Source organism: Amblyomma mixtum, chromosome 8 (genome assembly GCF_055824585.1).
Source record: "Amblyomma mixtum isolate Tamu chromosome 8, ASM5582458v1, whole genome shotgun sequence".
Lineage (NCBI taxonomy): Eukaryota > Metazoa > Arthropoda > Arachnida > Ixodida > Ixodidae > Amblyomma > Amblyomma mixtum.
This window is the reverse complement of record NC_143019.1, coordinates 14,566,119-14,583,411: the sequence shown is the minus strand read 5'-3', so window position 1 is coordinate 14,583,411 and position 17,293 is coordinate 14,566,119. Positions and strand designations below refer to the sequence as shown.

At 46.2% G+C, this 17,293-nt stretch overlaps 2 protein-coding genes across 4 annotated transcripts in view; one reads left to right on the top strand and one right to left on the bottom strand.

Moving 5' to 3' along the window:
* Positions 1-6,056, bottom strand: part of Trim9 (E3 ubiquitin-protein ligase Trim9) — a 253,305-nt gene extending 247,249 nt beyond the window's left edge. Inside the window, exon 1 of one of the 3 annotated variants that reach the window (XM_089556573.1) lies at positions 5,110-6,056. In XM_089556573.1, coding sequence (XP_089412699.1) covers positions 5,110-5,937 — 828 coding nt within the window. In that variant the 5' untranslated portion in view covers positions 5,938-6,056. The remainder of the gene's footprint in view (positions 1-5,109) is intronic. The other 2 variants (XM_089556571.1, XM_089556572.1) reach the window with 2 other exon arrangements.
* Positions 6,057-6,236: 180 nt separating this feature from the next.
* On the top strand, positions 6,237-16,242 carry L2HGDH (L-2-hydroxyglutarate dehydrogenase). Its single transcript, XM_089556575.1, has 9 exons — positions 6,237-6,418; positions 6,701-6,837; positions 6,957-7,108; positions 7,819-7,950; positions 9,285-9,482; positions 12,693-12,854; positions 13,725-13,882; positions 14,604-14,735; positions 15,797-16,242. The coding sequence occupies exons 1-9, from the start codon at positions 6,240-6,242 to the stop codon at positions 15,990-15,992; spliced, it is 1,446 nt and encodes a 481-aa protein (XP_089412701.1). The 5' UTR covers positions 6,237-6,239; the 3' UTR covers positions 15,993-16,242.
* The last annotated feature ends 1,051 nt before the right edge of the window (positions 16,243-17,293 follow it).

Below are 17,293 nucleotides of genomic sequence, written 5' to 3'. Positions count from 1 at the left end.
CTTAACTACAACTGACTGTGCTGATCAGTCTTTCTTTCTCTCTCTATCCACATCTCGTGACGTGAATTAAGTACCGTTGCACTGTATTGCGCTGCATCCCCCAGACTCTTGTCCCTTCCTCTGGAGCGAAGCAGCAGCAGCGATAACCGGAGACCCCAGACATGGAGTCGCGATGCGCAGCGACTCGCACCCGGACCGACCCGCCCCTCTTTGACGACCCGCTGTTGTCACACGCATCGCGGACACCGCGTCGGCACTTCATTCCGACACTCCCTCCGTCCTCCTCTGATGTAACTCGCAAGGGGTGGTCGTCACCCGTTGCTCAAGACGCGCGTTGCGCAATACCAGCCAGAGTGGATACAACGCTCCGGAACTTCCGCATCTTCTCGAATAAGAGGGGCGGCGGCCGAGAACCGCTCTCTCTCTCTCTCAACTCTCCTTCACTGCTTCTACCTCCCTTTGATTGCTTACTTCCTCCTGCGGAGTTTCTTCATCCTAAGGGCAGGCGATTTGCAAAAGCTGCCAAGTGAGCTTACTCGAGCGCCAGTGTCAGCTGTAGCCAACACAACGCTTCACTAATCACGAGTATTTAAGCCTATACACTTTGCCTCGATCATGTTTAGCGAAAACGCGCGATTCTGATGCGCACCGTCGCCGGATGCGGTTCGCCAAGCTCTTTGAAGAAGCATCCCGATTCGATGTAAGAAACGGTAGGGAAAGCGAAAAGCTAGAGGCGCATTTCTGCAATTGTTGACCCTGTATGTCCACTAAGGCACAATGAATGCGGCGAGTACCGAAATAACCATGAAATACCCGAATAAAACCCGGAGTTTTATTCGATAATGCTTTTAGTGGTAATCACGGAGCCAGCTGAAACTGCCCGCGTAAAACGCGCGTTCATTCCAACGCGTGAGGTACGCTTCTGCAAACCTTGAAGGTTTTTTTGAGGGCACATGGGGTTAATAAATGAATGAATTTCTTTCACCAATGCTCAGCAATGAAGAAACAACAGAAGACCATACATAATGATGTTCACAAATTGGGGGGGGCAGCTTTTGTTTACACAAGGTGTGGTCGAAGACCCGTTTCCCAAGCTTTTGACACCAGATAAGCCGGGGGCACAGGTCTAGGGAAAGCCTCTAGTCATTGCCTCACTGGTGGGTACCCGGCCGCACTGGGGATCGCACCCCGTACCTCCCTCATGCGAGGCTCTACAGAAGGCTGTCGTGCAAGAAAGCACCAACGAGGAGAAAAGGAAAAAAGCAATTGCGAGGACACTTGCCAACTAAAGTGTTGAGAGGCGAAAGCTAAGGACACTATGCCGTGACGACTTCCGGTGGATGTGACGTCACACCGTTCCCGTGGCTATATCGATACCCAAAATATACATCTTTCGGGGAACTTAAGTGTTAAGTACGCTTAATTACACATTTTCCCATCGAATTTGATACAAATACGCCACTTTTCCGATGATTCTGCGACAATTTTCACTGTGCCGTGACGACTTCCGGTGGATGTGACGTCACACCGTTCCCGCGGCTATATCGACGTCTGCGTTATTTCGACGCAATTTTGGCATTCCTGACTAAAATTAATTAATGAAGTAATATACAGTCATCAAATTCGGCTTCTAGGTCCATTTTTTCCTCTATTTGAAGCAACCGTCCGTTTTCTCCTATCTCTTTTAGTTCCCGAGTTAACGAGTTAAACGCTGCCAAAGGTGTGACGCCTTCTGCTAACGGACGACAGTATGAGCCAATAAAGTATTTCGCCTTTAAAGAGTAAAACACGGCATGAAGACTGAATGAATGACTCCCCGCGTTTGTTATGCAAGCAGATATATTCAACCCAGTGTTGCCCATTGCCCGCAAGACCGCGTCTGCGCGCTCTCCACTAGACTCGCTCGGGAGAGCGTTCCTGATGCGGAAGAGGTCGGTCGGAGAGCGCTAAGTTTAGCGCACCCTCGCTCGCCTCCTTCCCGCCGTTTATGTTTTCACTTCACCCTCGCGGCGGCCATTCCTTGTTTACCTTCGCTCGCTCAAGCGAAGGAGGAAAATAAGGGGCGATAACAGGAATAATCATCATAATAATAAACATTATCATCATCAGCCGAGTGACTCCACTGCAGGACAAATGCCTCCCTTAATGACCTCCTAATTACCCCTGCATATCTGCGCCCGACTCGGCTGTGTCACCCGAGCGAATTTCCAGGAAGAGGAAGCCTCTCCCCTGCCTTTGTACCTCTGCGGGCAAGTTTTGGTCAAACGTATGAAACAGGCGCTGCGCCTAAACTAAGACTAAAAGCTACGGGACAAGGGGCGATAGATGTAGGGTATCTCGAAACGCCTCTACTAACCAACAAAGTTTTCTTCTTAGCCTTCACTCCTTACTCCCTCGGACTCATGGTCATCCCCAATTAAGCTTTCCTTTCTTGTGGTATCCGGTTTTTACACCCTAATAAGAATAACGCTTACTCCTAACCAGTCTAATATGGGGAGTATGCGAGTAACCCACTTTTACACCCTAAAAATAATGCTGACTCCTAACCACTGTAAAATGGGGAGTACGCGAGTAGAAAAACACCCTTACGGCTGCAGGCTGGTCGGTGGGCCGCCGGTTGAGAGTTTTGCACACGGCACGCATTGTCCATGCACATTCTTTGCTTATTATTTCAGCTAAAAGATTCTAAACTCGCGTTTATCAAGAAAACAGTGAGAGAAGTGTTTGCGCTCTATATCTGGTGAACCATTTCGTTTGAAATTTGCTCAATTTGGAAGAGACAGCCGAACTGAAGTGACTGATGGAAGAACACGTTGAATCAACTCCTCCACATCTAAAAGTTACGGTCGCCTGGCGAAAAAAGAAAGGGAGACTTTGAGAACACCTCCTGTTAACGCGATTGAAGAGCAAAAAATTGACGCCTCATTTTTTGATTCTGTGTGGCAGTGTAATTTCACAAGATTTTCTTGACACCTATAATTGATGCAGCAGCGTCGTGAAAGTGCAGTTGAAGGCGTCATTTTTATGGATTTGAAGCGACGTGACACCTTACTTAGAAAACAATAATATTTGTACTGATCGCAGATTTACAGACATTAAAAAAAAAGACGTTTCATTAAGTTAAAGTTAGCAACTTTTCGCAATGTAATGTAAACCTGAGGACACACACAAAAAAAAACTTGCCTCCATCTGTTACCAAAGCTTCATTAAATGTCATTCTAGTCCGCCCCTTGATTGTATAACAAGAGCCGTTCTACGTTCCTCACGCACTTCGAACAGGAAAGCCAAGGATTTCCGCTCTACCAACTCACGAGCCTTAGTGGGATCAACGTCGATGCTTTCTTCATGTTACAATACCCAAGACGCGGACATCTTCACAGTTTACGCCTTTTTTTTCCTTTCTTTTTTTTTTTTTTTGGGGGGGGGGGGGGGGGAGGAAAACAGCATCCGTCGAAAAAAAAGCAGTCCCAAACCGCCTGATCGACTACGTCTTTCTATCAGTACGCTACCGCTCAGTGCTTTTTCCTGTTTGTTTTTCTAACGAACTTTTGTGCCTAGGAGCTCAAACGCTGTTGAACAAAGAACAGATACAGCGATAGTCGACAGCTGCACCTCTTTTTTAAATGTGGGAAACTTTACTGCTACAATATTTATACATATTACCACACTCTTGAGTTAAAAAACATTGCTCCCCAAGCCGAGCAGGTGCTAAACCGGGCGCCGTCTCTCATAGGCATGAATCGCGAAAGGTCGAACGACAGCAGGTGATAGCGAAAGACCGACGTGCTGCAACTTGTTGCGCGGCTCAGACAACTCGCTAGTGATACATAGTTCCTCGTAATAATGTAGTAATACCAACACAGACCTTCCCTCCACCCCTGACGCAAGGGAGAGACAAGCCGTAGAAGATCTGCTTCGGAAGCTGCAGCAACAACGTATGTTAAAAGGAACAAAGGCCAAGCCACCCCCTCTCCCCCGCGCGTTGCCCCAGCCGTCGCCACTCTACCTGCGACGCACAGCTGAATGCAGAAAAGCGGGGATGCTCAAAAGAAGGAAGAGAGGCGGAGGTGCGGGGTGGAAGCGAGCCACACGCCAAGCAGCTGCCGCAGGCGCCCAAAAACATCTGCCGCGGGGGGTGGGGGGCATCACCCTCCCCGACACACACGGCGGGCGCGAGCAGCAGCAGCGCTCGGTTGCTACAGCACAAGCGATGCAGAACGGCCGAACCAGACCGCCCCGGGATACTCTCTGCAAAGGACGCAGGGCGGCAGATGCGACACCGGCAAACTCGCAAACGGGACGGCAACTATGTTTACGAGTTCCTCCGGCCTTCGCTTGAGATCTTGGCAGCGCGATAATAATCCGTATATACACACACGCCGAAGCGACGCGTCCACAGACCTTGGCGAAGCGGCCAATGGTCGGAGTAGAACAATTTGTGAGAATGTACACATACGCATAGAAACACGCGGACGCCCGAGCTTGAAGTGCCAGCTGTCAAAGCAAGACGCGGAGAGAGGAGAGAGACAATTAAAGGGCCAAGGTCAGACTCAGCATCCGCAAGCAGCACGGAAGACGCTGAGCCCTCGAGAAGAAAGTGCAGCTGGAGCCGACAGTGGTGCGGTGGGAAAAGAAATGCCTTCGCGGCGGCGCGCCGGACCGGCACGAAATGTCGCTCAACCGGTTACGGCCCCGCGAGAACGTCGGCGCTGCAAAGAGAAGGCAAAGCACGCGACGGCGGCACAGGAAAGTCCGGCCGCCGCGATATGCCCGGTTCTCCGCCGGTCGGCGCCGGCACCTGAGGCCACGCTGACGACGCTAAAAGGAACGCTTATGTCAACGACCAAGGAAGCATAACAGCGCGGTTGCTCCGGGAAACGACCGGAACGAGCGATGACACGCAGGTTGTGGAGTTCGCGCCCGTTCGTTCGGCTGCGTGAGCGAACAGGTGCGAAATATTGTCTTCGCATGCGAAATCATCGTCTTTGCCCCGGAATTAAATCCGCGAGCTGTCAAAACCGAGACAGCAACCATGTAACCTGTCATCGTGTACAGTCTCGTCGTGACTTGTACTATACGGACAGTGTGTGAGACGGAATCGGCACGCACCTTTTGAGCCTTGCACATGGATCCCAGGGCTTGGACGTCGTGACTAGCGTGCCGTCCGTCCTGAAGACACAGCACGCAGGCGGCGACCTTGCACACCATGCAATACATGCTGAGTGCCTCTTCGGCATGCTCGGAGCACTTGGAGTCCCGGCCTCCCTGCGACCGAGCGCGAAGTATTTTTTTCCCTTGCTGGGGATCGAGCAGCGTGTGCTTGGCCAGCGGTCCCCGAGCCGGGTGGCAGTTTTCACGACACGATTCGCAGTAGAACACCTCGCACTGATCGCACATCACCGACGCCTCCCGCGGTCTATCGGCCTCGCACAGCTGACAGGCCACGGGCAGGCGCCGTGTTTCGCCGTACTTATCCACGATATTCTGCAGCGCTCGGTTGCGGGACAGGTTGTGCGCACCATTTTCGTCGAAGTACACGAGCTTGTGGCACTCGGGGCACGCGAGAGACAGAAGAGCGACGCCGCTGTGGAGCAGAGGTGGGAACAGCACGCCTTGGAGATTTGGAGTTCCTACGTATGAACTCGGTCGGCTCGTGCACACAACGCCACTGTCCGTCTCGCTGAGCAGGCTCAATTTGTCGCCATCAGGGTAATCCGCTGTGGTGCCAATCTCCGACGACCCGACCAGGCCGCTGTTGCTGCTGTTGCCGCTGTCTTCCGAAGAAGCGGTGGAGTTCGCAACGGGGGCAGTTGTCGGCGCGTTGGCCGGCTGTTGGGCGCTGAGTGCACAGTTGAGACACAGAGAGTGCGCACACGGAAGCAGCACCGGATTTGAGTAGAAGTGCTTGCACGCGGGACATTTGAGTTCCTCCTCCATGGCGCCAGCGGCAGAGGCCCATCACAAACGCATGCCGAAAGCGCGCCTGGAGAGAACTGAAGAGAGCGGGCGGGAAGACACGCTCTCGCGGACGGATCGCACGCGGCGCGCCGGGAGAGCGAGCGCACTGCGCACGCGCGCGCGTCCTCACGTGACCATTTTAATCACGTGACCTTTGTTGGGTGCGCTCGATTATTTGAAAAAAAGTACATCATCAACGCCGCGCTCCATCCACTTTCTGTCGCTTGTGCCTGCAACATACCCGCAATATATGACGTCACACTTCGTATTTTTGAGAGCTTATGATGATCAAAATGCGTAATGTACGAGCAAGCACCAATATGGCCGCGCCCATCTCGCATCGCTTGATCAGCTGTTATCTGCACAGGGCCGCGTTTCCTAACGTTTTTTTGCGATGTCGTCCAAGTTTATCGCAATGGAAAAGAGGTGCACTGATAATGAAGTGCATGTGTTCATCGAGGTGAGTGTCACTTGAGAAAGGGTGGGGGTTAATCGGCGCGCTCGCGTCATTCAGCTACTCGACTGGCTCCTAGCGATGCGATCGTCGAGTCGCGGCTACTGATAATGGGCTGATATGTCCGTTGGAGTGGAAAAACGTGAACCTGCCCGCATGTAGACTCGTGTAGTGTAGTAAGATGTACCGCACGTGTGGTTCCCGTGCCTCTCTTTTGTTCACGTCGCGTAACTTGCAGTTATGTAGATCATCTAAGGAAACAGCTGTTTTATGCGCGCAATTTTCTAGTGCTTCTTTGACGAAGGAAAAGGAGTACGACGTAGTCATCGTCGGCGGAGGCATCGTCGGAGTAGCTACAGCAAGGGAATTGTCGTTGCGGCATCCGAAACTAAAGTTTGCTGTTTTGGAAAAGGAAAGCAAACTTGGTAAGCACCGGTTTATTATCTCACGTTCCTTTCGCTGTCTACTTCTCCATGCATGCGCAATGCATGTGTACGCCCTGCATTCCGTATGCTCAACACCTGCTTTTATATGCACTTTTCAGCCGCCCACCAAAGTGGCCACAACAGTGGAGTGATCCATGCCGGCATTTACTATGCTCCGGGATCGCTCAAAGCAAAGCTATGTGTGCGGGGTCTGGAGCTTTCGTACAAATATTTCGACGAGCACAACATACCGTACAAAAAGTGCGGAAAGGTGCGTTTACGTGTCGTTCGCTCCTGACTACTAATTCGGCTAGAAATCGGCAGCTTTTGTCTTCTGGCATATATATGCTACGATATTGTTTCATGGCTTCTCGATCTCTGCACACTAAAATTAAAAAAAAAAAAACTGTATAACGAATCTATCAAAGTGCAAGCAACTAAAGAAAATATTTACAGCACTTGCACATACTTCCAGTTTCTGTTCTGTTGTTGTTGTTGTTAGTGGCTAATTAAGAAAAACGAAAATAAAAATAAATATGGAAGGAACAGATGTTGCTAGCCGTGGAAACCTGAAGCACTGGAGCTCCGGCTAGAATAAAACGACAGGGAGAGGGAAAAAATGGTGGGAGCGATAGTAAGAAAGGATAGGAGTAGTGCGGCAATATACACTATGTACAAATACAGGATATTTAAATATCTGTTGTGCCACAAAAAATAAGTTGCATGCCTATTATGTGCATAGGCCACTGACTGGAGCATAACTTATTTTGTTGCAGAGCCTTTACTAGACTTCATGACACCAGCAAGCTTCGGTTTAGCACATCAAACTAACCCCGTATTTTTAATGCCAGACTTGGTGTTTAAATAAGTACACTATTTCTCTCTCACCTGCCATTCTTGGACATGCCCCCATTTTTAAACATACTTTGTTATTCTTCAGTTCTCAGAGAAGTGAAGTGCTGAAACGGATTCTCATTGCAGCTTATTGTAGCTGTCACCCCAGAGGAAATTCCCCGACTAGATGCTCTCGAAGAGAAAGGTATAAAGAATGGCGTGAAGGATCTGAAGAGGCTCAACTCCCAAGAGATTAAAAGTGTGGAGCCCAACTGCACTGTAAGTAGACGCCGTATCAAAGTTCAAGTGTTATATTTGCATTAAACTTGTGGAAAAGCCTCCCGTGAGGCTTCAAGCTCTGTGTGATTAAGATAAGCTGTTTTATACAAGGAGTGGGAAATTGTCGCCAGGACCTGGGCAATTTCAAATTTCCCTGTTCTTAAACAAATATGTTTGGAGAAGAATGCTAAGGTAGACGTATAGCAAGCAAAAAAAACTAAGAAATCGTGCTGCTATATTAGCGTTGCTTTCTGACTACATTAGAGGCCACTTTCTGAAATGTAAATGCTAACCTGACTAAGAACTTGTGACGGCAAGAGCAAAATTGGTGCTTGCTGAGCGAGCTTAAACTGAACAGTATTTTACCACCTTGCCCAGCTGGGGTTGGTGTCGAGACAGCTGAAGGGGGTTCCGTTTTTTATTTGGAGTCATATCACTTTCCTTGTTTTAATCCATTGAATTGCTTCTTATCGAAAACAACAAGAACTTGGTACTGCAAGGCAGTTTAGTCGTAGCTTGTGTGGCGTGCGTCACTGTTGCTCCCGACACTACACATTTTTGTGTGCTCTTCCTATTTTTTACGGAGCAGGAAGTTAAGGGAGCATTTTCTCTCATTAGCAGGAACTTTCCTTGATAAAGTGGTTCTAGTTGTGTCAGAAAAACTGTTGACAGAAAATCATGAAGGTGTAAAAGTGCCCTCCTTCCACTTAAAACTTGAACCCGAGTTGTTGAATATTTTCACATCCTCCTTCTTCAGTTATCCTTGTTTTTGTCTCTCCTCACATTGCCAGCTACTTTGCAAAGACTAGCCTATTTTTGGCTTAACTTGTTAGCTAACTATGCTAGTGCTGTATGCCTTGTAATAATTGCAGGATGTGGCGTTTGAACGAAGTTATTGAAGGAGGCGCTAAACCTCACTGATGTCGCATTGTTCACCATGGTTCAGCATTGCCCGGGAATTGTGCTTGAGAGATTAGCCATACAGAATCAAATTTAGTTTTTGTAGCATTTTATTAAACTAACGATAGTCTCTTTGGGCTTGCATAAAATCGATACTGCATTTGGCATTAAAAATGATGGAGAGCAAATAAGGTTCCAGTAAATTTTGCAGTACGAGATTTTGCCGTGTAGCCGGATGAAGTGGTAAGAAGCCTTGCATCATTTGCGAGCTTTTATTGAAGAATAATGGCTGTAACATTTTTCTTTGGCAGTCAAAAATGAGCACTGACTTTGTTGACTGTACTTCTTCAGCAAAGTACTCAAACAGTACTTCGCTGTCCATTTTCACTGTGCCACTCTTTTGTGAGAATGTGGTTGCCTGTCTCCACTTGCAGGGCTTGGAGGCGCTATGGTCCCCACACACCGGCATAGTCGACTGGGGCGATGTGACTCTGTCGTATGGCCGTGACTTTGTCAGCCAAGGTGGTGATGTTCATCTCAACTTCCCCGTCAGAGCACTGGAGACCACAGCTGAGAGTCAATCCAAAGCGGGAGGCCTCACTCACCCTGTCAGAGTGGTCAGCGACAGTAAGGTACAGTATACTGTATCCACTCACATAGTGAACGCACTTTTTTTTCCTAAAAAGTGTTTGAAAATTTAGTATGTGTGTTAATTGCGAGGGGTAAAATTTTCAGAAAAAATTGAAGCGTAGATGGTACATAGAGCAGGTTGATAGAATAAATACACCACTCGGTACAACTAGCCTACTAAATACAGCAATACGCACTCTTCAGCATAGTTGTGTTCGAGAGCGTAGTCAAGAAATTTTTTCTTAGCTTCACTTAGTATAACTCGCATAGTGGCCACACGGAGTGCAAGTGGTATTTTCTCTCGCACAACTCTCAGCATTAAGTGCGAGCCCAGCCACAATAAGTTGCTACAATCCTCACTATGACGGATTGGACAGAGAAACCCTTTGTGTTTGGGTTTCTATTGGTTCTCAGATTTCTCGTGAAACATTCTTACCAACTGTTCATCCCATAGGGTGAGGTATAGTAGGCCTAACGTTCGACAGACATGATTTTATATTGTTGCGTAGTTGTCTCGGGGCTCAGAAAAAGGGCGCCTGTCAGCATTCACTATCGTGACCAGCAGACAATGTATCAAAGCAAAGAGGTGCATTGATTATACTAGGAAAAAAAAAAATTGCAGTTTTTACTGCCAAAAGGGGGGATGCATTCATTATGGGAGCACGTTCAATATGTGAGTAAATACAGTAAGGGAAGCAATGTGTGACGAGGCTTATGGGTTGTAGCGATATGTGTATACGCTCTCAGTTGACATGGACTCAGGAAGAGCATCTAACATGGAGAGCAGATAACCGACAGTCCCTAAAGGTGGCGGAGTGTGTTATGAGAGAAGGTAAATATAGCAGGTGGATCAGAATGTCATTTAAGCATATTAGATTAGGAGGTTTGCAGGGATGGGATGGCTGCTTGAATTTCACGCACAAATCGCATGCGCGATGCTAGCAGGTGTGGTCCACATGCCACATCTACCGATGAGGCCATGGGCTCACCTAAACACTGAGCAGTTAGCACCGTGCATTTTGGAATGCCGTTTAGGGGTGTGTCACTGAGACTTCGAAGCCTAAGTGCTAGAGGCCCAATCCTCTCTCTTCTGGAATTGATGCCCTGTATCTTTAGCTATGTCAAGAGTAGTGTCGCAGTTCTTACCTCTGGCTTTAAAGAGTTCCACATTTACTCGCATAATGAACGCACTTTTCCCCAAAAAAATCCCTGAAAACTAGGGCGGTGCATTTATTATATGTGTTAAAGGGACACTGAGGAGAGCTCTATTAATATTTTTTTTATAGCAAAATCCGATAGTTCGTCATTTCATGGCTTTGTTGCCACTTGGCCGGCAGCGAAAGGTGCATTTATTTCTAAGAAATTTGGATTTGAAGTTGAAAAAGTTTTTCCCGCCACTCTGATTCAAACTTGGGATTCTCCTATGACGACACAGGACTAAGTGACGTGAAACATGACGTGCACATGACGTAACGTAGACTCCGTGATTTCTGGCGGCCAGTAGTGCGGCCCAGCAGCAGCTGAAAAGAAAGCTACCGCCGGCCGCACGTTGAAGGCATCTATCGGCTATTGCGGCCGTCGCTTCGTTTACGTTTGCCCCGGCGTTTTGCCAGCGTTACAATGGATCCCGTTCTCGAAGTCGTCAACGAAGTTCTCGCAAATAGACACCTTTAGCATACCGTGTATCTTGTTTAGCGTTAGCGGAATACCAGGAGCCCGCATACCGCTGCGAGCAGGCACTGATTGGTCCCGGCGCTGCAGGAGCGCGCGTAGTTGTCGAGTACGTGGCCCCATCTGGCGACGTCAAGGAGATTTGCGCATGCATTTGCTGCGCCTCAGTGATTCGTGGCTCTCGTGTCCTAGTGTTGCTAGAACTATTGGTTCTAGCAACACTGTTTTGTCCTATGATCTCATCATGCTTGTACTTGCGAGTTTGGCCTGTGGCGGCGATACCTGTATTTTGGTTCGTGCTCTTTTCTACGTTACAAGAGCTTTGTTGTCAGTATGAGTGGCGTTTTTGTAATCAGGAGCTGGTATTCTGTCGATGCAAGTCAACTTCAATTTCTCCTCAGTGTCCCTTTAAAATAGTCACAAAAAGTTTGAGTTTGTTAAAGTGGAAAAAAATATATGCTGGTGAAATAAATACTTTATCCAATACTGCTTTTAAATAAAAAAAGCACACTCTTCAGCATGATTTCCATGCTTGAGAACATAGTCATCAACTTTTATCTTAAACCTGCACGTATAATTCGTGTTGCAGCCCTTAATGCTCTCCAGAGAGAGCTCAGCTAGCATTCACCTTCAGAATAGTAGCAAGTTGCTACTATTTTAAATGTGAGAGATCTAACAGAGAACCCTAAGTGGCCAAGCGTGTTTCTGTTGGTTCTCGGATTCCACACAGAACATTTTTACTGGCTGTTCGTACCGTAGAGCGAGGTATGTGTACGTGTAGTGGTTTTTACATTCAACAGGTAGCTCTTTAAATTGCGCAGTTCTTTTGGCGTTCCAAAAAAAAAGGGTGGCTGCTGATAATCAATATCATCATCGGCGTGGTGGACGCAAAAAGAAAAAGGTGCATACATTACGTGACGGAAAAAATAGTACTTTTTGGATGCCAAAGTATGGGGATGTATTCGTTAGGCGAGCGCATTCATTACACAAGTAAATGCAGCATATTAAACTATTGTTCTCTTTGGTACATTGCATCTCTGACGGAAGGTGGAAAGCGAGCTATGACTGTGATATAAGTTCCTTCTGCAGTTACCTTCAGCTAGGTGAGAAGTGAACTCTATTTACTGCTTCACTTGCTCAAATTTTCTAACATTTGAACTTTGAATAGTTCTTGCAGATTAGGATAATTAGAGAGAAATGAGCACAGCAGGACTGTTGCTTGTGCGAGCTTCTAGACATGGGCTTTGCACTCTGAATCAGCCACGAATGTTTCTGTATTAATTTTTTTGTGATAAACACATAGATATTCTGTACTCCAAATGGATGATGGGGCATGAAAAAAAAACACAGGTACCATGAGAGACACAGGTACGACACCTGTCTTTTTTTTTTTAGGCCCCATCACCTTTTCGAAATAATCCACCTACTAACCTACATCAAGATCCTACTCAGGATGTTCTGTAGCCTGATTTGTAAAGTGGCTAAACTTGATTTGGGGTAAAGCTTGAATGCTTGAGGTTCCAACCACCCTCTCTTCACAGGCAGTCCGGTGCCGTTATGTTGTCACCTGTGCTGGCCTCTACTCGGACAAACTGGCCGCATTGTCAGGATGCAACCCAGAGCCCAAGATAGTGCCATTCCGCGGGGAGTACCTCATCCTCAAGCCCGAGAAGGCAAACCTGGTTCGAGGAAACATTTATCCTGTGAGTTTGCTTGGCTTTTCTTTGAAGCTGTACAATCCAAGTAACAACTCAGAACTTCAGTTTTCCTGACCGATAGAAATACTTGTTGCAGCATTTCAGTGTATTCTTCTAAATTCAGCTGTATTAAAAACATATGTTCTTTAGTATCATCTGATGCCTTATAGCCCATCTGTTCCTCTGGTATTTTTTCAGAATAGCCACAAATAGCCACTAAGATAGCCTTAACATAGGCCTTAGGTGTACAAACAGTGCACTGATTGGTTCAAATCACCTGTCGCAGTGCACCTGTCTCAGTGCACCTGTCTCAGGTGCTTAAGCTTTGTTGCATCCTTTTGTGTGGAATGTTGTTTGAACAGCTACCGAAACTTAAAGGTGTACAAATTGGGATATGGTGATTTGTAAGTCAAACATATTGCTTAGGTTTTGGTGTGGTTCAAAGCTCATGGGTGGGCCCCACAACTGGAACGATTAGACTCAACTTTTTTAAAGAACATTGTTGTACACAGTGATTGCAGTTGTTTTGTTTTGCATTGCTTTCTTGCCGAGTGATGTTCCATTTCATCTATCCCAAATGCATTTAGCAAATGCAAACAGAGATAAGGTTCAACAAGGGGAAGCTTTGGGCCAGTTGGTCAGACATGTTGGGGAGGAGGAATAACCGCAAACTTGACAGGACTGAAGATCGAGAAGAGGACAGGACGAGCGGTACTGCTCGTCCTGTCCTCTTCTCGATCTTCAGTCCTGTCAAGGTTGCGGTTATTCCTCCTCCGCAAACAGAGCGCATAAAATTCTGCACATGTATTTACATTCCTTCTGAATTCGAAGGTTTCAACTCTCACACATGCAAATTCTCCTCTTTTTCCCCTTTAGGTCCCAGACCCACGCTTCCCCTTCCTTGGTGTGCATTACACACCTAGGATGGATGGAAGCGTCCTCCTCGGCCCAAATGCTGTCTTGGCGTTCCGGAGAGAAGGCTATGGCTACTTCGATATCAATTTACCAGAGCTTGTGGATGCACTAACATTCAGGTTCGTGCTTATCATTAACATGCTTGCACTTCTAGCATTCTAGTGCATCTAGCAGACTTCTAGCTTTGGAAAAGCAATGAGCCCTAGCCCTGCGTTTGTTTATGTTGTGTTCGTCTTTGTAGGCACTATCGTTTCCTCTCTCAAGAGACAAGCTAAAGCTTGAGAAAATCTACATTCATTAAAGTAGCAGGAGTAACTGTGCTGCAATGACTTCGCACATAAAAATTATTTGATTTGTCTGAGTAAAAATCAGCTGCTATAAACTGATCTTTTCTTTTCTAAATTACAAAAAAAGTGTATGAAAGACGGCACTATACATGTAACTGCTTGTGGTACCGTGTCCATAAACGTGGATGTGACTTTTCAAACCTTTTTTTTTCAAAGCATCTATAGCTGTCTTCATGAAATCAGTGATGCCGACTACATTTGAAATCCCTGCACAGGATGGTTGGGCCTTTTCATACCTAGAAAAAGGATTGCTTTTCAAAAATGTTAAATAGAAATGGACGTTGTGAAGTCCTACACTGCACCTAGAAAGTGCTGTCTGGTGCTGTATCACCTGAAGTTCTTGCAAATTATACACAATCCACCTGCAATATCCGTGATCTTATCACCGAGGCTCTACTTATTTACAATATGCCCGGTACCGGTTATTTTTCATTCCCAGTGGTTCAGATTCACAGGCATGTGACAGGCAGTGTGCATTTTTTTTTTCTTAAAGGGGCTTCCAAAAGCTGGTTGGTCGCAACGTCTCCTATGCTTGGCAAGAGCTCTACCGTGGGGTGTACATCAGGGCTCAGGTGAAGCAGTTGCAAAGATACATCCCACAGCTGCAGTTTTCAGATGTCTCACGGTAAGCTGTCTTTGCTTTTAGCTAGTGATACATACTTTAGTTCAGCAAGATGTTTATGCATATGGCTAATCAGGTCTTGCGTCAGGTCTTGTGTCAGGTCTTGTGTAAGTGCATGTGCAGGTACCTACGTCAAGAAATTTCAGTTGAGGCAAGTAATAGCAACAATTAAAGAACTTAAATTTTTTAGTGAGAAATGCCGTTGCGTGTTGTGTTGGGTTTTATGGCACACAGGCAACTAAGGCCATTGTACGCCAAGCTCAAGGTATAGGGAAATTGTTTTGTTTTTTGCTGAATGTGATAGAAATATTAAAACCATCAGTAGAGTACTAAAACATGGTTTTCATTACCTAGCGATAACAGAGGAAAGACATTTTATAACTGGCTTATAGTAGAAGCTTTAAAGAAGGTCGGGTAGCCTCAGCAGCCATCCTTGGCTGGGCGTGGATGTTGAGCCTCCCAACCGATCAAAGAAAAACCTGTCTTCTTCTCAGAAATGAGAAGGTGGCTGAGGTGTATCAAGAAATGAAGCAACACAGTGGGTAAAAATTTTGAATTTCTCGAGAAAACCTGCTTCACTTAAAAAGCTAAACACACAAGACCTGTCAACAATTGCATTTTCACCCAAAAGTAACATTGGGTGTAAAGGAATTGGTTCATTATAAAACTGAGTAAAATACTTTTTCCTTAGTTTTTTGACTTTCGTGCATGAGTATAAAATGTGATTAACTGTTGTCTCCACATTTTTCACAAGCAGGTTTGTTTTATTTTGTCTATAGAAAGTTACGTGAGAAAAGTCGTTGCATCTTGAAATGTCTGATGGTTTCCTTGATTGTATCTAGCATTTATTTTTCTTTGTTCTTGGTGCATTCTCGTAATCAGACAGCATGTGGAAGTTGAAAACTTTTTTGCCTTTTTGTGGAATCAATACAAGTGTACAGTGCTTAACAAATAAGGATGTGTTCATCTTTTGAAGATGATGAAACAATAGCTGAAATCAGGATTAGGAGTGCATGTACCATAGATTCTTCTCTGAGCAGTGGTTCATTTTCTCATTCCCACAGGGGTCCCACAGGGGTGAGAGCTCAAGCATTGGACCGTAATGGAAACCTTGTAGACGACTTTGTTTTTGACAGCGGTGAAGGTGAACTTGCCAAGCGTACCCTGCATGTCAGGAATGCCCCTTCACCAGCTGCCACATCATCTCTGGCCATTGCCGAAATGGTTGCCGACAAAGTGCAAGAAACATTCCACTTGTGACCCGAAAAATGCATGAGCAAAGACAGAACATGAAACTGTCTGTGCTGTTTTGTAAATTGCAGAAAACGTCCATCGTCACCTTACACTCAACAATGAATGAGCTAGACCATGATACAAAGATAGTGATAGTGATAGACGGAGCGGAAATGGTGCCGCACAATCTTGTTTTAGGTAGTATACTTCTAGTTGCATATGTTCTTTTTACCTTTACATTTGGTTTACAAAATAAAATGCCTTGCTTTTTCTCGTGGCCTGTGATGCACTGAATAAGCATCGCTCTAACAGGCGCTGCTGGGAGCAAATTTCTGATGTGCTTTGGGGAACTCTCAAAATAGACATATGTACAATTAAACGAAAAATGACTAGACAGTTATAAGTCTTTCATACTTGAAGAGAAATTCATCCTGGTTCTGGGCTCAAATCCAGGGCCACCTCCTGTCCAGAGCATTCACTCTGTAAAAAAAAAAGTTTTCTTTGTTAGGTTTGGTTTTATGGGGTTTAACGTCCCAAAGCGACTAAGGCTATGAGAGACGCCGTAATGGAGGGCTTCGGAAATTTCGACCACCTGGGGTTCTTTAACATGCACTGACATCGCACAGTACACGGGCCTCTAGAATTTCTCTTCCAAAGAAATTCAACCGCTGCGGCCGGGATCGAACCTGCGTCTTTCGGGTCGGCAGTCGAGCACCATAACCACTGAGCCACCGCGGTGGCTGGTTTTCTTTGTTATTGTAAAGCTTTGGATGAGGGATGCTTTAGTGAAGGGCTCTAGAAATTTCAACCATCTGAGTTTCTTTAAGATTCACTGACATTGCACAATACATGTGCACATGTCACATGCATCAGACAGTAACAAGCACACATACTAGTGAAATGTAAAGTGTTTTCTAGAATTTTCATACATATTCAGATGCTGCATAGCGCATGTTAATGTGCTGAGCTAACCTCCGTTCACTTGTTGTAACCTTGACGATTGTTGGCCTGTGCGGAATCCAGATTTTCTCGTCCTGCTTCAAATGTATTTGCAATTTCGGGATGAAGGCTCAGACGTTCTGGATTTGTGCACATCCACTGTAGCCAGCATTGCAGGGTTGCCATACACACCGATGGTAATGGAAGGCTGCCGCGAGAAAAACCTGACATGTGCACTCAGAACCTTAATAGATTATGTCAAAGCGATTGACCCGCTGCGTGACCTGCAAATGTTGCCTGGAGATGTGCTACTTCATTTTGAGATTTCTTGAGAACAGCTATTAAGATACTCTCATTAACCTTGTAGATAATTTGCTCTAATAAATCTT